The 18,712-nt window shown below is 45.1% G+C and overlaps 1 protein-coding gene across 1 annotated transcript in view; it reads left to right on the plus strand.

Moving 5' to 3' along the window:
* Positions 1-18,712, plus strand: part of LOC136833092 (uncharacterized) — a 532,781-nt gene that overhangs the window by 162,032 nt on the left and 352,037 nt on the right. Inside the window, exon 3 of the mRNA XM_067094739.1 lies at positions 6,173-6,328. Coding sequence (XP_066950840.1) covers positions 6,173-6,328 — 156 coding nt within the window. The remainder of the gene's footprint in view (positions 1-6,172; positions 6,329-18,712) is intronic.

Here is an 18,712-nt window from a genome sequence, read left to right on the forward strand (position 1 = left end):
ATGCAAGCTTGGTTAGTGAGGAAGCCACTTTTGAGGTGCAAGGGGTGGGAAGAACCTCTCCCAAAGAGAACATCAGAACGCACCCTTAGCCAGGGTGAGTTTGGTGTTCTCCGCCTGCCACTCCGACAGAGTCCGAGTAGAGCCGACTGGGCCTGGTCCTCGGGAAGATGACAGTTTCCTTGGGGACCTTATCGGACTGAATCCATGCCTCCTCAGTGAGTCTGGCAAAACCTGGGTAAGGTGATTGCAGGTTAGGAGGGAAGAATTCTAGTTCCTCCAACCTCACGGGTGCCTAGGCCCTCGATAGTAAGGGGTACCCCCTCATGCTGGGAGCATAAAGGGTCAGGCGCCAGGGTTGCCCCTTATCAAAGGGAGGAAGGCTGGAGGTGTCCGAACGGAGAAAGATCTGTTGGCCGCTCCGCCACTCATGAACCCAGAGATTAAAGTCCCTTGGGACTTAACCTCCTGTGACAGGGAAAGCAGGGAAGCATTCGAGGATGAAAGCTGACTCGAGAGTTCTGCGACAGCTTGTCGTCAACTCTTTTGTCGAACTTCTGCATGATCCCTCGGCAAATGCTTCTGCATCAAAGGAAGGAGTTGGGGGACCTCTTTACTTTGCTTGGTCGTGCTCCCTTCCCAGGCGTAGAGGCTTTGCTGAAAGACGGCAAGGGGCAAGGGGCCCGTGGACGTCTTGAGGGAATTTCGGAGCGGACTTTCTGGGACTTCAAAGGTCTTTTTCTTAACTGATTTGACCTTAGGGGACGGTAGACCTTGCACCGTCCATAAGGCAAGAGGATTTCACGAATCCTTGGAAAGAAGAAGCAGAAGAAGAAGGAGAGCTAAACAGACGAAATCACCTGCCTCACTTACCCCCTTACCTGCTTGAAGATCCAGGTCCACGTTCATGGGTTCAGGTTCAAATTAAGAGCCTCAACATCCTCGGTGACCTCTCCGCATGCAGCAAACGTCTTCTTGGGAGGGCTGATTCATCTCCTGGATCCCAGCGATCAAAGGGGGCGGCGCATCCGCAACTGAAGCTGAGATCCAGGCGCCGGGAAGAGAACGCTGCAAATGTCCTTCAGAAGAACGGAGGGTTTCCCTGCCCCGACGTTCCTCCCAGTGCCGCTGACCCAGGTCTTGAGGGTCATGAGCGAAGAGTCCCGAGAGCTGCGGTCAATCTGGAAGAAGGAGAAAGTCAACAGAACCTCCTAAAAGGAGAATATCTTCCAATTATCCAAGAAAGAGACAAAACTCAAGGAAAACATGAATGGAAAGGAAAAAACTAACTTACCGACTCATCCAGAACAGGGCTCACAGAGAGCGTAGCACACAGGTTCACAGCCATCAGGGTGCCATCTCTGATCAGGTCCCCGATTTGGACAGCACAGACGGGTGGGACCTGCATACCTCATGTCCGCTGGCTTGTTGAAGCACTGCCGTGCACCCTGCTCCTGACAACGCACCATCTGTAAGTTGACGGGTACATGAGTATGCTGATAAGCCCGCCGGAGTAGTGTCTTAGGATAATAGATAATTAGCCAGGTCAAGGTCCCTGGTCTGGAGCATACCGAGGTTAAAGGCCTACTAGATCATGCAAGATCAACAACATTAAAGGGACCGCTGGAGTTAATCCAGAGCAACAGGAAGGTCCCAAAAGGATATGATAAAATTCAGAAAATAAATAAAAATATATATATATAAATATATGTATGCATGCTAGTGAAAGGTCACCTATAAGGAACAATTTCTGCTGGAGCCGGGGAGTCCTGTACTTCATTATGGTGACGACGGAGGAGGTGTGGTGAGCACCGACCAACCAAACACCGTACAAACCACCAGAGTGGTAAAACCTGGAACATCCGACTACCAGCGGAGAAACACAAAGTTAGCTAGTCGGTGGAGGGTAGATACTAGGGGAACTGTAGGTGTTCTAAATGAATAGAACATTCAAGGTAAATGTCAATGGCGTGTGAATACGACAGAAGACAGTCAGGTGGGGAACTCTAACTGGCTACATGTACACATCCCCCCTGGAGATGACGGTCTGGGAGAACGACACTCGGGTTGGGGGAAAAATGGACTGATTTATAGGGAAGGGGGATGGGACAGGCCAGGAGAGGGGACCAGTAGCAGCGACCAGGGGTGAGTAAGCACTCCCGGGCGCCATGAGATCCACCTTTCTCCCTCTCGATCGGACGAATTTATGCGAACGATAATGAGAGAGGAGAGAATGGGAACCCTCAAAGGCCAAATGAGCAAAGAAAGGTAAAAGGAATGGGGAACAGGGGTGTGGGAGCACCCCGGTAACAATCAAGATCTTTCGGGTGCTGACCGGGTAAGGTCGGAAAACGTTTTGAGAGTACAAACCAATCAATGCAGAGGAAGGGGATATAGGCTATAGCATGAGGAACAGGGTAAAGCTCTCGAGCCTTGGTAAGTTAACATAGTATATCACTAACCAAGGGTGGAAGAGAGCAAGGAGGAGGGGGAGGAGCAAGGAGGTAGGAGAGGGGTAATACATGAAGTTGGAGGTTAACCCGAAGGTGTGGATTCCTTCCATCAGGTAGGCTACGCGAGATACCCACGCTATTCCAGCTTAACCTTACTAGGACTCAACAGTCCAAACGGAAAGGTCAAAACAGGGAGAGGGATCCCCCTCCCACAGGCCCAACACCTCTAACCATAACACCACACGAAGGGAAGCTCCAACCATGAGGCCCTCCACACACTAACCTTCCCTTCCGAGGAAGGGAACAGATCCCATATTTAACTCCTAGGCTAACCTAACACAGCTGGCTGGCTGAAGGAGGACAGCCCAGGGGAGAAGGTATCTACCAGACTAGCCTATAAAGTTAACCTATCCTAGGCATAAATAAAATAATTCAATAATTCAAATAATCATAAAGACACATGTAGAAGGGAGGACCAAACCCAACACGATAAGAGCGGAGGGAAAATGTTCCGACCTTCAAGATTAAAAACAAAGGACATAATCGTAAATATCAAAGACATCCGTCAGGCATAGGCCTAAAGTAAACCTAATAAGCATAACTGTACCATCTCAAATAATATACCCAAACGCTGGAGGAAGTGAGGGTCCAAAATACAACACATATAAGAATTGATAAAGAGCGGATAGACCCTTTAGGGGAAAAACTCTTTAGCCTAAACGACAAGGATTCAACTTCCCCAGAGAAGGGTAACAAAACAATAAATAATAATGCCCAATTGAATATAGGATAAGCAAAAGGCACTGGGATAAAGAAAATGAAGGGGGAATTAGCTTTCCGACATAAAAATCCCCAGGACCGAGACTGAAGGTCACATGGCGCAGGGGAGAAGGTGGAAAAGGATTTTTGGCGTTATAAATCCCCTAATTATTAAATTAGAGGGAAATAAGGAGCCTCAGCCGCCTAAAATAAAATACAGAGATGGTACTCAACTTAGGTGAAGAAGAATCCTGTGAGGATGCCATAGTACAATCAAAAAAATGGGCCCAAAGAAGCGCACTGGTAAAAGCTGAACAATTAGCGGGCGTGCTAAAAATGGAATGTGGGTGACGCTGGTTTGTTTACAGTCCACGAGTGGTGCGGGGGGTTTGTAACGGCACCTCACTCGGTGGGACTTTTGACATTGGGAATGTTTACAGGGCGGAGGCCTGTGATTGTGACAATCTCACCCTTTCTCATACACGACTCCATTTCATGGAGCTCGCACTGGGGTAGTAACTCCAGCTTAGCTTTTTAGCTTTTTTCTCTGGTATATTTATCAATAGCTTTACCTAGAAATAAGTGCTGAAAGGTTATTTCACCGGCTGACACAGGTCGAAAAACCCAGAAATGTATTTGTTCAAATTCATTCATCATCGTACTGAATGACCTATTAAGTCTTAGTGCTTGGCATGAGGCCTAGACCTAGTATTTTAATCTAATCCTTCGGGTCAGCCCTAGAAGAGCTGAAAGTCAGCTCAGTGGTCTGGTTAAACTACTTTAATAATAATAATAATAATGCTGATAAGTTCAGTTTAGGTTTTCCAAATGTACTGGTGCACCAGCTCATCCATCAGAGACATGTAACAGGGTCAGTGTGGCCTCAGACATCTGTGTGGCTGGAGTTAATCAAAGAGATGTTGATTTTGTCTTTTTCTCAGGAAGACTTATGGCTCCCATATGTCCATACTGAGTGATATCCAGACCCACTAGCTCAGTTGTACAAGGTCTAGAGAGGTTTTCCCTTCATATATAACCTTCAGTGCAGCCACTCATAGAGAGGTACTCCAGGTGGTGAGACTGTTGGACTTATTCCTGGGAGCATCCATTGTCTCTGATGACAGGTTTCTCCTCTCTGAACCACATAGGAGATTTTGGATAATTTCATTATCCAAAGCGGCTGTCATTGAAGGACGATCTCCAGTAATTTGGAGACGGTTTCTTTCCAGTCAGAGCTCGTCTTCATCGGTAGTGGTGTTTTCTCACTTATCTTCACCAAGAAAGGTTCTTTCTGTCCCAGCTGTTGAAGGCCAAGGGTGAAGCCTAGGAGTAGATCTCACCTCTTTAAGGAAGATTTTTATAATCCTGCTGAGGAGCTTTCAACAGTTTTACCCTGCATAGGAACTCAGACTCTTGGAGGGCATGACACTGGTATATAAAGATTTGACTTATAGTGTGTACGAGTCTTTACAAGAGCCATTAGATACAGATCTGACTGGAGATTGTGTTCTTGTTAGCCCTGATATTGGTGTAGGATAGATGAGTTACTTGGGCTCTCCTGATGTTTGGCCTTCGGGAGATCTGTCTCATTCAGAATTGTCCCAAATTTTGTAATGAGATTCAGAACTGTTGATAGTTCATATCCTCATTCTCCTCTCTGAAGGACTTTTCAGTAGTGACCCTTGTGAGATACTACTGGTTCCTTCTTGGTTGCTTCAGTACTGTATTATGGGAACTTGACACCTTATATTTGAATGGCAATAACTCTTTGGGTTAGTGCAAATTGAGTTTAGGAAGTGGTGCTTGAAAACACTTGTCTTCTGGCTCGGTGAGTTGATCAATGGGCATATGACCCTCTTGGTGTGGAAGGCGAGTCGTGGCCTGGATGAGTGCCCATGATAGGGGCATTGCCTCGTTCTTAGCACTCAGTAGGAACCTGTTGGCTTTTCAAGTATTACGTGCAGAGAGGTGACCTTGTCTGATCACCTGCACAATCTATTACCTGAGGAGTGTTACCCAAGGGCCTTGGAAATGCTTTCCTTGGGCCAGTAGTGGCAGCTCAGTTGGTTGGATAGCTAGCCTGGCTCCTTTTGGGACAGGTAGCACCTCTACTAAAGTATCCAGTTGACAGAAGACTGGATAGGAGTCTCTCTCTCTCTCTCTCTCTCTCTCTCTCTCTCTCTCTCTCTCTCTCTCTCTCTCTCTCTCTCTCTCTCCAGAATTAGAGTGCCATTCTATGTACAAGCTTGACAGATGAGAGTGCAGGTTAGCTATCTGCTTGGGCACCAGTCTTTTCATTGGTGACAAAAGATTTCAAGTCCCCTTCCTCTCTTGGCAAGGGTGAGCATAGGATAGAGGGTAAAACAGTCCATCGTTTGATGTTTGCCTGATTTAAAGTCTCTGACATCTTATTCTATGGAGGTTCTTACAACCTGATTAAGTAATTGCATTGCAAACTCATAACTTAGTGGTCCAGAAGTCTACCAGCTGTGACTTCCCATATGGGCAGCAAGCTAGAAGTTCAGGGTCATCCTTCTCTGCTCATAGAGGACCAGGAAGATGATATTCCCAGGTTGGGCAGACCTACTAGTTAGTTCAGAGTACCCAGATTCCCTCCCACCAGTAAGTCTCATGAGAAGAACGAAGATTTGTATTTGTGTAGGAACGAATAGAAAATCTTAAAAGTAATTTGTATTTTTCCTAACATACAAACCTGAAGTTCTGGACATTGGTAGCTCACTTCAGCCACCCTTCTCATCTATCACCTGGGCCAGAAGGCAAAGGGGAATACAGACCAACAGGTGAGTGGGGTTCCCCCTATCTCATGGTATTTAACTACCTTCAGTAAGTTTGAATGTTTGTTTCCAGCTAGTGCACAAAGTAAAATCTGTATGTAATTAACTTCAGGTTTGTATGTTAGGAAAAATACAAATAACTTTTAAAACTTATTCTTATGTTTTCAGGAAATTCTGGCAGTGCTACAATCAGTGTAGAAGTTGGCCGTTCATCATGGCCAACAAGTCAGCCTCTTGTAACTTTACTTCCTACTGTAGTACTTATGACTCCAGCAGAATGGCGGTCAGGAAAAAATGCGACTACTGTTCGAATGTTCAAACAGTGTAAGTACAGTAGTTTGTTTCCATGATTTTTGAGACCATAGTTTTTTTTTACATCAAACCACTTACTTATAATTAGACCCTTCTGTACAAATACTCTTTGTGTTATTTGGTCGTCCATATATCTGTGCCTCTTCTTCTACCTGTATGTCTGTCTCTCTTACCTTTAAATTTGCCTCTCTTATGTGGTTGAAGAGATTCTGGTGTTGTATAGATTTGCTTGAAAGGAGAGCATCTGCCATATGTCTTTTGTGTCTGTGTGTGTCACACCTACCTTGTCATCACAACTCCTACATGGTCAAAGGGGTATAAGTCAAACTTGGTATAAAGGTAGACCATCATTCCCAGTTATGCATTTAGAGGAGGGTCTGTCCATCCGTCAATTGCATGTCATGCTTACCTTTTCTTTTCAAATGCGCAGTGGAAGGTATCGTAAATCAGTCATGTTACAGTGGTAGACTATTGATGCATGGATATGCATAAAGGGAGGTTGCTCTTTTCTCTTCCATTATTATGTATGCCTATCAGTTTGTGTTATGCTTATCTTTTCATTGTAATTTTAGTCAAACTGTAGTCTGTTTCATTCTGTCTAGCTAGTTTGTAATTGGTTGAAATCAGTGTTTCTGATACAGTAGTCTTATTGTGATAAAGATGCAGGCTATTCCGTCAGTAATTCATCTGAATGCTTATATATACAAAGAACCTTGCGCCTAATATAGACCATAAACATGCTGATTTATATCGATAATATAACAATACAAGCACACAAAAGATGAACTTGCATCAAATAGTCTATGCAGTTCAAACACAAATGAATAGTGGGCTATCAATACTTGTTTTATCTTATTGTAGGTAAATAAAGACTTCTGGTTATACAAGCCCAAATAAAAGGTATTTTAACATTTTCTTGCATTTAAATTACATGACTAGGCACATATTCGAAATAGATTGAAATATTGTTGTTTATGAGGCTGTCAGGGGTAGGTGAAAAGAACAGCCATTTCAGGAACGGCTGGTGTTGGAAAGCAGGAAATTTTTCATGTAATATGTTTTCATTTCAGAATACTTTGTATATTTATAGAATTTCTCTTGAGCATACAAATCATTGCAATGCCTCATTGATTGAGCAACTTCAGTAGTATTTTGCCTAGTAACTTATTGAGCAAAATTTTGATATCTCATTGAGTTCCCTAATCCTTTGTGTGTTGATGACATATGTACAGCATAAAAGGTTAGCCTAGACTAAAAGGTTAGCCTAGACTTACCTTTTTTATAAAAACATTGGATAGAATAAATAAATAAAGGCTACAATAAGAAAGTAATTTTGACTGACATGAAATGAAAGTGTGCTTAAAAGAGGGCCAGTAAAGTCAAATATCTGGTAAATTAATAATATAAGCCTATCTTTTGCTTGTCAATGCTTCATGTTCTAGTAGTCAACATCATTAAAGGTTATTTCTGAGCTCGTCCCTGTGTCACCCGGTGAAATTCCTTAGTAGCACGAATTTCTAGGTATAAATATTGCTAAATATACCAGAGAAAAAAGCTATCAGGAATGCTGGGGTTACTACCCCCAGATCGAGCATCTATAATGAAAATAGACGTCGATATGGGCAAGGGTGAGTGAGGTCATCACTACCACAGAACCACACACTGAAGACATCCCAATGGCAAAACCCCTGGAAGAGCGGAGAGCCGACCCAACTCCCGCACTCACCCGCCCGTCAAACAGCGACCCCAGCGCCATCTGAACTCATTCCTTTCTAGCACGTGATTGCTGCAATCTTGATATTTTTCGCTTTTGCTTTTCTCGGAATTTTCCGCTGTTTTCATCATGGCATCGAGCAGCTTTACTGTTTCCAAGTTAAGTACCATCTTGTGGGGTTTTTATGATAAGTCTGGCTGTTTAAGCCCGTGTGCATAAATTATACATGGTTTTCATTTGGGTCACTGCGGCGTCCCTCTTGGCAGCCATACCGACCTAGAGGTATACCCATTCGGCTTGTTCTGTTTGGGTTTCTCTTGGTCGTTTACACAATTTATCTTTAATTCCCCATCAGGAGCATCCTGGCGGAGTTCTCTCGTGGTGTGTCTTTGGGTCTTCTTTAATATTTTTTTTACAAGTTTCCTCTCATAGGGTTCTTTCGATTGTTTAAGGTATCCAAAGTTTTCACTGCGTTAGTTTTCTCCCCAGGATGTTTCCCTTTCTGAGAAGTGTGATAAAAGACTTTTTCACTATATGTGCTTTTGATGAGGTGAAAATTATAATATTCATGTTTACGTGGCGTCAGGTTCGGCCTGTTGACTGTTTACATTCTGTCGCCTCGTTCAGTTAGGCTATAGCATAGCACAAGCACATATTTTTAGTTTGTTTGATGATTATTTGATGGTTATATTTTTACTCTGGTTAACATATCCTTTGGGGGTATTAGCCTAGTCCTTTCACTAATGAATGAACTAGGCTACCTCTTTATCCTCTTTTTTCCTAACCTCCTGCTCTCCCGTATATCGCTTGAGAGGGTAGGAGGGGGTGGTAGTCAGGTCGAGGGAGTTTCTGTTGTTGTCTCATCCGCCCTCCGCTTGTTCGGGTGGCTGAAGTTGAGACCCCTTTTTCCCCCTCTATCACCAGTGGGGAAGAGGATTTTATTTGGGAGATCTCCTTCATGCTTCAAACAACCCCCTTACTCGAGTCGGTTAAGGTTGGCCCTCAACACAGGAATTTCTCTCCCTGTTCTTTCCTCCCCCTTCCCTTCTCTCCTCCTGGTCACCTAGGCTATGCCGACTAGGAGGGTGAGAGTGTATGTGGTTTGGTATTATATTAACCCCACCCCTTCTCCTTCCCCGGTACTTGTAGTGGGTCACGGTCTGGTATTAATACCTTACGTGGGGGTTACAGTTGAGCGGAGGGTATCTACCCCAGTCCCCTGTTCTTATTCTCCGGACCCTTTCCTACTAGTACTATCCTTCCACCTCTTCCCCCTTTTCTTTCCTGAGTTTTTAGTTTTTGTCATCTCCTCGCGTGCGAGACGTCGGGCTTTCGATGGTCACCCCGAGGTAGACAGGCCTATCCTAGTTGAGGGACACGCTCCCTCCTGGGATCGGTCCTGCCGGCATTTACTTGAACAAGTGTTTTGTTGATTCGCTCTCTCCGGATCGAGCGGGTTTCCGACCACTTTCAGGGCTCAGTTTCCGCCATCCCCGGCCCTCCCGTTGCTCCGTTAGGCTAATGCTTCAGCATGTTGCGTCTTTATGGATAGGTTTGACTGGCTTTTCCACCTGACCATGGTTATGATCAGCTGTGATGTACTGCCTCGCCTTCCTACTGGACTCTAGGTTGAGGCTTGGGATCCCGGAGGTGTTGTGCCGAACCCGGGGTCTATGATCTGTTATTCTTATTATGTTGTTAACCAATTATTTGTACATCACTTTATCTGTTATACTAGTTTGTTCCTGGCGGCCTCACCCGCCGACTCAAAATTCATAACTAGTTTATCTACTTTGTACCTTGAGTTCAGTGATCCTATCTTTGAGTTCGACCGATTATCTCCGGCATCCCTCGAGATAGAGTGTCCTGTCTGGCTCAGTAATTTCATTCCGCCAGAGTATCCCGCGTGTATGGTAGAAAAACTTTTAAACCTATAGTTTAAGTTATCTTAGATGAGTAGGTTCATACTTTATGATCTTTTTTTTTCATCTCTGGTAGCATGGTATGAAATTACTTAGTACCTACTTTAGTTTAAGGTATCTTAGATTAGTAGGTTCATGTACTCTTCACACTTACAGACTGTTCATTGTGAGGAGCTCGGGTGCACTGCTGTCCTGCACCAGCCCTACGGGCACGTGGTATGCCGCACCCATGCTGACTGTGCGGTGCAACTAGATGACCTGATTGTGTGGCACCCGGATGGCTGTGAGGTCTGCTTCAAGGCGTTCTCACGGGTGTGTCCAGGACGAGTCGGTAAGCTGATTCTTCTTGTCTCGTTCTCCGGGCCTCTTACATTTAATATCAAATAGTTTTCTGGTTTATAATGAGCTTACCATTATATAACCGGCCTTTGATACTCCCCCTCTTTTTCAGGCCGATGAATCCTCCCGTAAAGATGCCCTCGAGTCCCTCCGTGCCTGGGTTGCTGGGTTTGGTAGGAACGTTCTGTCGGGGAAACTGTATGTTCTTGATGAAAATCTCCAGAACATACTCTACCCCGGCGCCCGGATTGCTGCAGCTGTTCCCGCTGAGGTGGCCGCCCCTATCATCGAGCAAATCCGGTAGAGACCCAGCCAATCCAGGATGATTCCTTGTATGAGGACGTTTCGGGGGATGTCGCGCGTTGGATCTCGACCTGGAACCCATGAATACAGAACAGGACCAGGAGGTAGGTAGGGAAGTAAGTGAGGCAGTGGGGGCAGGCACCCTCTTTGAATCTCCTTCATCATCCGTGTCTACCTTTCAGGGATTTCATAAATCTTCTCTCTTGGGGGACAGAACACAATCTACTGTCCCCAAGCTGAAGAAGTCGTGGAAGGCGAAAGGCTATAAGTCTTCGTCTTCCCGCAAAGCATCCCCCTTTCCCCCGTCGAAGCCCCAGGACGCTGGTCCGGTGGCCTCCGGGAGCAAACCCAGTACCTCGGGCAAAGTGGCGAGTAAGAGAGTGGCCAAGCCTAGCCCTCCTCGCCAGCCTGCCTTTGACCCTGAGGCGTTTGCGGGGATGCTTCTAGAGAGGTTCTCTTCGGAGGTAGAGGCAAAGTTGAGTAAGATCACGGACAGGCCTCAGGGCTATGATCTCCAATGTTGTACGTTCCGGAGGTACTGGGGTACACTATCCCATCCCGGACTCCTCCGCCCTTCCTCCGTTCGACAAAGGGAACCCGTGGCGTTTTGCCCTTCATGCTCCCCGGCATGAAGATACTTTAACAATAGAAGGTTTAGGCACTCGTAGACTGGAGGAGCTGGAATTCTTCCCTTCAGATCTTCTGCCTCCCTACCCAGGCTTCGCTAGGCTAATAGATGAAGCCTGGATACGCTCTGACAAGGTCCCTAAGGAGACAGTGATCTTCCCTAGAGACCAAGCGCAATCGGCCCTGATGCGCACGTTCTCAGACTGGCAAGCGGAGAACACCAAGTTGACCCCTTTCAAGGGCAACTTCACCATGTTCTCCCTTGGGGATAAACTCCCAACCCCCTGCTTGACTAAAGTAGCTCTTGCTACTGCTCAAGCATGTTGTGAAGGCAAACCTTTACCCCAACCAGAGAGACGGACCCACATCTCTCATCTTCCCTGGGGATGATGTTTTCTGGAAGGACGCCCGGCCATGTTTACTTCTGGTAAACTGGGCGCAGATTGCGCTTCCAACCAGTTTAGTGAGCAGCTTCCCAAGCTGCCGGAAACTCTCCTGAAAGCTGAGTTCGAGGCACGACATCGCCTGAGTCGGTCTCTGAACTCGCTATGCCTGGCGGAGGCAACTGCCGTCTCGTTTTCCGAGGAGTCGCTGTTCCAGGTTCTGACGAAATCCTTATTAGCGGGATTCCAGTCAGACTTGTTTGACTTCATGGTGGCGCGGCTGAATTGCCGCAAGTTCATTTTCGCTGACACTACCATTCGACATGAGCCTAACAAGCTCATGAAGAGTTCCTTCTGGGAGCCAATCTGTTCCCAGAAGACAAAGTTACACGGTCCTGGCGGAGGCGACCAGGGCTAATCAAAGTCTGCGCTCCCGTGGGGTATTCCAGCCTTTAAGCGGAAGACCCCAGAGTCCAGCGGCTCCCAATATAGATCGGGAAAGAGGTACAGGAAGCATAGAAGGCAGCAGCTTCAGCCTGTGGTTCAGGCGGTACCTGTCTCGGCGGTGAGCCAACCCTCGACCACCCAAGGCTCAACCTCAACAGTTTGTGCTGGTTCAGCCAGCTCAACACTCCCTTGCCACTCCTTCCTATGTGTCCTCTCTGGCATATAACCCGTCATATGAGGGTCGGGGGCATTTCATGGCCTTAACAGGAGTGCAAGGGAGGTAGAGCCAGAGCCTCCTATAGAGGTAAGGCTGCCCACGGTCCCTCTCCCGGGAAGAGGAGGCCATGGTAGAGGTAGTAAACCCGCCCCACCCCAGTGAGCCCAGCCAGGTGGGCGGGAGACTATACTGGTTCAGAAACCAGTGGACCTTCAGTCCTTGGGCACACAGTATAGTGTCCAAAGGTCTAGGTTGGAGCTGGATCAAGGGCCCTCCTCCCTTGACCAGGTTTCACCAACCTTCCTCCAAAGTTCTACAGGACTTTGTGACGGAACTGCTCAAAAGAGAGCAATAAAAAGAAAGTGAGACACCTCAAATTCCAAGGCAGGCTGTTTACTGTTCCCAAAAAAGACTCCAGTCAACAAAGAGTAGTTCTGGATCTATCGCGTCTAAATCGTTACATACAATGCGACAAATTTCGCATGCTTACAGTTGCGCAGGTACGGACTCTACTTCCGCATGGAGCCGTCACCACCTCTGTCGATCTTTCAGACGCGATACTATCACGTCCCGATTGCGGAACTTCTCTCTCTTCCTGGGTTTCAGACTGGGGAAACAGGCCTACTCCTTCAAGGTAATGCCTTTTGGGCTCAACATAGCTCCCAGGATATTCACAAAACTAGCAGACACAGTAGTTCAGCAGTTGCGGTCCCGGGGGATATCGTTAGCAGCGTACCTAGACGTGATTGGATAATCTGGGCTCCAACCGTCGAGGAATGCCGGAGTGCTACGACCACAGCAATAGATTTTCTGGAGTCCCTAGGCTTCAAATTGAACCGGGGGAAATCCCTCCTAACTCCGGAGACTCGGTTTCAATGGTTAGGTATCCAGTGGGATCTAACCTCGTACAAACTATCTCTTCCATCGACCAAACGGAAGGAAATAGCCGCAGCTACCAGAAAATTTCTGAATTACAAGAAAGCGTCCCGCCGGACACAAGAAAGAATCCTGGGTTCCCTTCAGTTCGCCTCTGTAACAGACCTGCTCCTGAAAGCGAGATTAAAAGAAATAAACAGAGGGTGGCGGAGACGAGCCAACGTCAGGCTCAGGGACAGGGTCTCGTCAATTCCACAAATCTTAAAGAAAAGGCTCCGCCCATGGTCCACAGTCAAGGGCCTCTCAAAGTCAGTCCCTCTTCAGTTTCCTCCTCCAGCTCTGGTAATCCACACAGACACTTCATTAAGCGGCTGGGGAGGATACTCACCAAAACAAAAAGTTCAAGGGACATGGTCTACAATGTTCCAACAGTTTCATATAAACACTTTAGAAGCAATGGCAGTGTTTCTTACCCTGAAAAAGCTTCGTCCCGCCAACCAGATTCACATCAGGCTGGTGTTGGACAGCGCTGTAGTAGTACATTGCATAAACAGGGGAGGCTCCAAATCGAGCCAGATAAACCAGGTGATGTTAGCCATCTTCTCTCTAGTGAACAAACACAGCTGGCATTTGTCAGCTACCCATCTGGCAGGAGTACGGAACGTAGTAGCGGATTCCCTATCCAGATCGACTCCGCTGGAGTCAGAATGGTCCCTGGACAAGAACTCCTTCATCTGGATCTGCCATCGTGTTCCGGGACTTCAAGTGGATTTATTTGCCACGGAAAACAATCACAAACTCCCTTGTTATGTGGCTCCCAACCTAGATCCTCAAGCTTACGCCACAGATGCAATGTCCATAGATTGGAACAATTGGGGGAAAATTTATTTGTTTCCCCCAATAAACATGGTAATGAAAGTCCTACACAAACTCAGGTCATTCAAAGGTCAAGTAGCCCTAGTAGCCCCCAATTGGCCAAAGAGCAACTGGTTCCCTCTTCTCTTGGAACTCAAGTTGCGGTGTCATCAAATACCCAGTCCCAGGCTGACTCAAACAGTACAAACAAGGACTGTGTCAGCTTCCTCAAAAGTTCTGAATGCTCTGGCTTTATGGACTTTATGAAATTTGCCGCCTAAAGGGGAGCAAATATTGACCTTGTTAATACTCTATTTATTGAATCTGATAAGAGAGATTCTACTCTCAGACAGTATGACTCAGCAGTCAAAAAATTGGCATTTTTTCTGAAGGCATCTGAAGCTCAAACTATGACCACTAATTTAGCAATAACCTTCTTTAGATCATTGTTGAAAAAGGCCTAGCCCCGGCCACTATTACAACAGCAAAATCAGCTTTGAAAAAGGTGTTTTTGTATGGCTTCAAGATTGACCTAACAGACTCATACTTTTCTTCCATCCCGAGAGCATGTGCTCGTTTAAGGCCGGTAACACGCCCTCATTCGGTTACCTGGTTCCTTAATGACGTTTTAAAATTAGCCTCAGATATTAATAACGCCCAATGCTCTTATCTAGATCTGTTAAGGAAGACTTTATTCCTGATTAGTTTAGCTTCAGGTGCCAGAATCTCAGAACTGTCTGCTCTCTCTAGAGGTGTCAATCACATAGATTTCCTCCCGTCAGGAGAAGTCATGCTTTCCCCAGATCAAAGATTCCTAGCGAAAAATGAAGACCCTCAAGATAGATGGTCCCCCTTGGAAGGTAGTTCCTCTTCCACAAGACCTGTTTTTATGCCCAGTTGCTACCTTGAGGGCTTATTTGCATAGAACTTCTCAGTGTTTGTCTGGTCCTCTTTTTATCAGGGAAAAAGGTGGAACACTTTCTTTAAAGGCTATAAGACAGCAAATCCTATATTTTATTAAACAGGCTAATCTGGATTCAGTTCCCAAGGTTCATGATATCCGAGCGGTAGCTACCTCTACCAATTATTTTCATAATATGGATTTTGCTGAATTGACAAAATACACGGGGTGGAAATCTCCATTAGTGTTTAAACGCCACTACCTAAAATCACTTGAAGCTCTGAAATTTCCCACGGTGGTTGTAGGGAGTGTCATCCCCCCACCTTAATATTATCCTTTAACCTTGTCCTTTTCCCCCTGCCCGCCTGCCTCATTTATTTACCCTGCCAAATTTCCTGGCCAATTATACCTCACTGCCTGGCTCCTCAATTTACGTGATTTTTGGAACTGTTAGCTGTAATATTATGTTTACTGTGATTGTGTTTTGATATGTACTATTTTATAGATTTAAGTCCTGAGGTACCTCTACATTTTTTGTATTATCTATTTTGTACCTCTTTTTCATATTTTCTACCATAGATTTAAGTTTTCATGTCAATTTATTTCATTACATGGACCTTACATGTCCATTATTATAATGTCTTTATTGTGAAATTTTGGATAAGTCATAAGATATAATTAAACTTATTTCTTATAGTACGCATTTTTATACATGATCACCTTAAATAATTATTTTCTTAAATCTTCACAGTCTTGGTATGGTTCTCTGTCACGATTTCACCGGGTGACACAGGGACGAGCTCAGAAAAGGGATTTTGACAAAGGAAAAATCTATTTCTGAGTGAGGCCCTGTGTCACCCGGTGACCCTCCCAGGTTCTAGCTTCCCCCCTGCACGGGCATACCAAGCCTGGGGATAGTGCTAGCCTGGAATGAGTTCAGATGGCGCTGGGGTCGCTGTTTGGCGGGCGGGTGAGTGCGGGAGTTGGGTCGGCTCTCCGCTCTTCCGGGGGTTTTGCCATTGGGATGTCTTCAGAGTGTGGTTCTGTGGTAGTGATGACCTCACTCACCCTTGCCCATACCGACGTCTATTTTCATTATAGATGCTCGATCTGGGGGTAGTAACCCCAGCATTCCTGATAGCTTTTTTCTCTGGTATATTTAGCAATATTTATACCTAGAAATTCGTGCTACTAAGGAATTTCACCGGGTGACACAGGGCCTCACTCAGAAATAGATTTTTCCTTTGTCAAAATCCCTTTTTGATGAAATTAAGAAATATACGGGCTGGAAATCCCCTAGAGTTTTTAAACGTCACTACCTTAAGTCCTTAGAGGCTCTAAAATTTTCTGCTGTCGCTGCAGGGAACATTGTTTCTCCAGAGTCAGCTTAGTATTATGTTATTTTAATTATAATTTGTAATTTAATTTACTTGCCCTACCAATTGGTATACCTCTCACCTACCTGCCTCGCTTGTGTTCCCTTCCTTTCTACCTTGTTGACTGGGTTTGGGTTGCTTCACAAACCACTCCTGACTTTGTACATACCATCCTTGTTAAAATTTTCACCAATTTTTGTTAATTTAGGTGATGGTTTTTTAGTTAGATTGTTAAAGCAATATCTTTAGCTACATTGTTTTGTATTGTTTACTTAACTTATGTAGATTTAATAATTTTGTTATACTATTTGGATAAGTAAAAAGCATATCCAAAATTAATTTTATTTTCCTTAAAAATTTAGATTTTGACATTTAACTTTTTATGTTTACAAGCTTTTATGACCAATTCTCTGCTACTATTTCATTTCTCATGTGACACAGGTCGATCCCAGAAAAGGGATTTTGACAAAGGAAAATCTATTTCTGGGTGAAGACCTGTGTTGCCCAGTGAACCCTTCCTCTTTTTCCCACCTAGGCTAGGCTGGCCTAAAGGTTTGGGTGTTGTAAATTGGGAGAAGCACCAGCTTAGGTAAGAGGGGTTTTGAGAGAGGAGAGATCTATTTGGGTTAAGCATCTGTGGTAGTGGCTTCCACTCGCTCCTAGATGACATACTGACATCCTATAAGGATGATCGCTCCAGAGGTAGTAACTCTGGCACCCTATTAGCTATATGGCTTTTTTCTCTGGTATATCTAGCAATATTTATACCTAGAAATGTGTGCTATATGGGACATTTCACTGGGCGAAACAGGTCTTCACCCAGAAATAGATTTTTCCTTTGTCAAAATCCCTTTTTGGGGACACTGGAGAGATGTGCTCGATGGCGAATATATGCATGTTTCTCTATGGCTCCCTTTAACAGGGCCTTCTGCATATATCCTTCCAGAGAGAGATCTAGTTTTTGGAGGAACCCCTTTAAAGGAGAGGAGTGATGAGACCATTTCTACCCAAACCCGTTGAAAATAATTCTGTGTCCCCACTGGGAAGACTTCCATTGCCTGTGGTGTCATCGAAGTCGACCCGTGACCACACAGTTCCTATTGGGATCCACCTCTTCCTCTGCCTTTGCCCTTGATAGGCATTCCAAGCATTGCTTTTCCTTTTCCCCTGTAGGATTGTCTTTGAACCCTGTGAAAAGGATGTCCATGCTGTTGTTGTTGTCCCTTTGTAGGGAATTGTCCCGTCTGACCACCTACCTTTTTTTGAGGAAAACTTTTGGAGGTGACTGAAGGCGTATATGATTTTTGGTCATAGTGAGCCTTTTTGGGTTGGGTAAAGGGAAGTTTTGGTTTTTTGTTTCCTAAATTCCCCTTTTCCTAGGAGAGCATACACTGTACAGTTCTGTTGGTAGGTTTGGTTTCTTGTTAAGTTGAGCCACAACAGAATCCTCGAACAGGTCCTTAGAGAAGGGGTTAGACTGTAATAATGAAGTCAGATTGGGGAGTGACTTGTTGGGGCCCTTCAGTGTTTCCATTCGTGCTTCTGTGTGCCATTCTAGAAAGTCATAGGGTTCTCATAGGACTTTTGGCCACAACAGTAAAAATTGTTCTGGAATCTTTTGGAAGCCTTTTGGTGACAACTTCCGGCAAGGTGGTAGAGGTTATAATACAAAGGAGGCGGATCCTAGCATGAAATTCTGCCAAGGCTGTCCCTTCTGAGATTCTTCGTATAGGGGTCCCAAACTGTTGAGTAGCTGTATCTAGAAGGAGTTTTTTCCTTTCAAAGGTGAGTTGAAGCGTTGCCCATTCCTTGTTGGAATTATTCGTGACTGGGGTGACCATGGCAAATGGCTTTAATTCTGCCATTGTCTCTCATTTTCTGGTCACTACAAAATTCTGAAAATATACCTGGACATGATTATTTTAGTGAAAGAACAGAAGGCTGGGGCTACTCAGAGGGCAATTTGGGTCATATCCAAAATAACAGTCGAGGTCCATTTTCCATTGACCTGGTAAAGGGTGTCTTCTATAGCTTTTAATGCTATAATCACAGGTAAGAAATCCGTTTCTTTAGTGGTTTCTCATTGTCTGCTGAAGGTGGTACCAGGCACCATTCTGTATTAGGGAATGCTGCCCTGTCTCTAAATTCTACATGTACAACTTTGATCATGGTTTTTATCTTATTAATTAGATACTTAACATTAGGAGAGAAAATGCACATTGAGGCATCTTGCCAAGGATTATCAGTATCATCAGGGGTGAATATTGGAGCCCGTATTATCTTTTGATCTGAAGTTTTGTAGTCCAAGCTGGCCATTTCGTTGTTTCCAGTCGGAATTCTAACTTCAGACCTTTTTTGGGGTGTACAGGACTGACTAAATTTCCTTCTTGGAATTATGTATCATGTCCCTTATATACAGTAGCTCCTCAGTATATG

Source organism: Macrobrachium rosenbergii, chromosome 51 (genome assembly GCF_040412425.1).
Source record: "Macrobrachium rosenbergii isolate ZJJX-2024 chromosome 51, ASM4041242v1, whole genome shotgun sequence".
NCBI classification, from domain to species: domain Eukaryota; kingdom Metazoa; phylum Arthropoda; class Malacostraca; order Decapoda; family Palaemonidae; genus Macrobrachium; species Macrobrachium rosenbergii.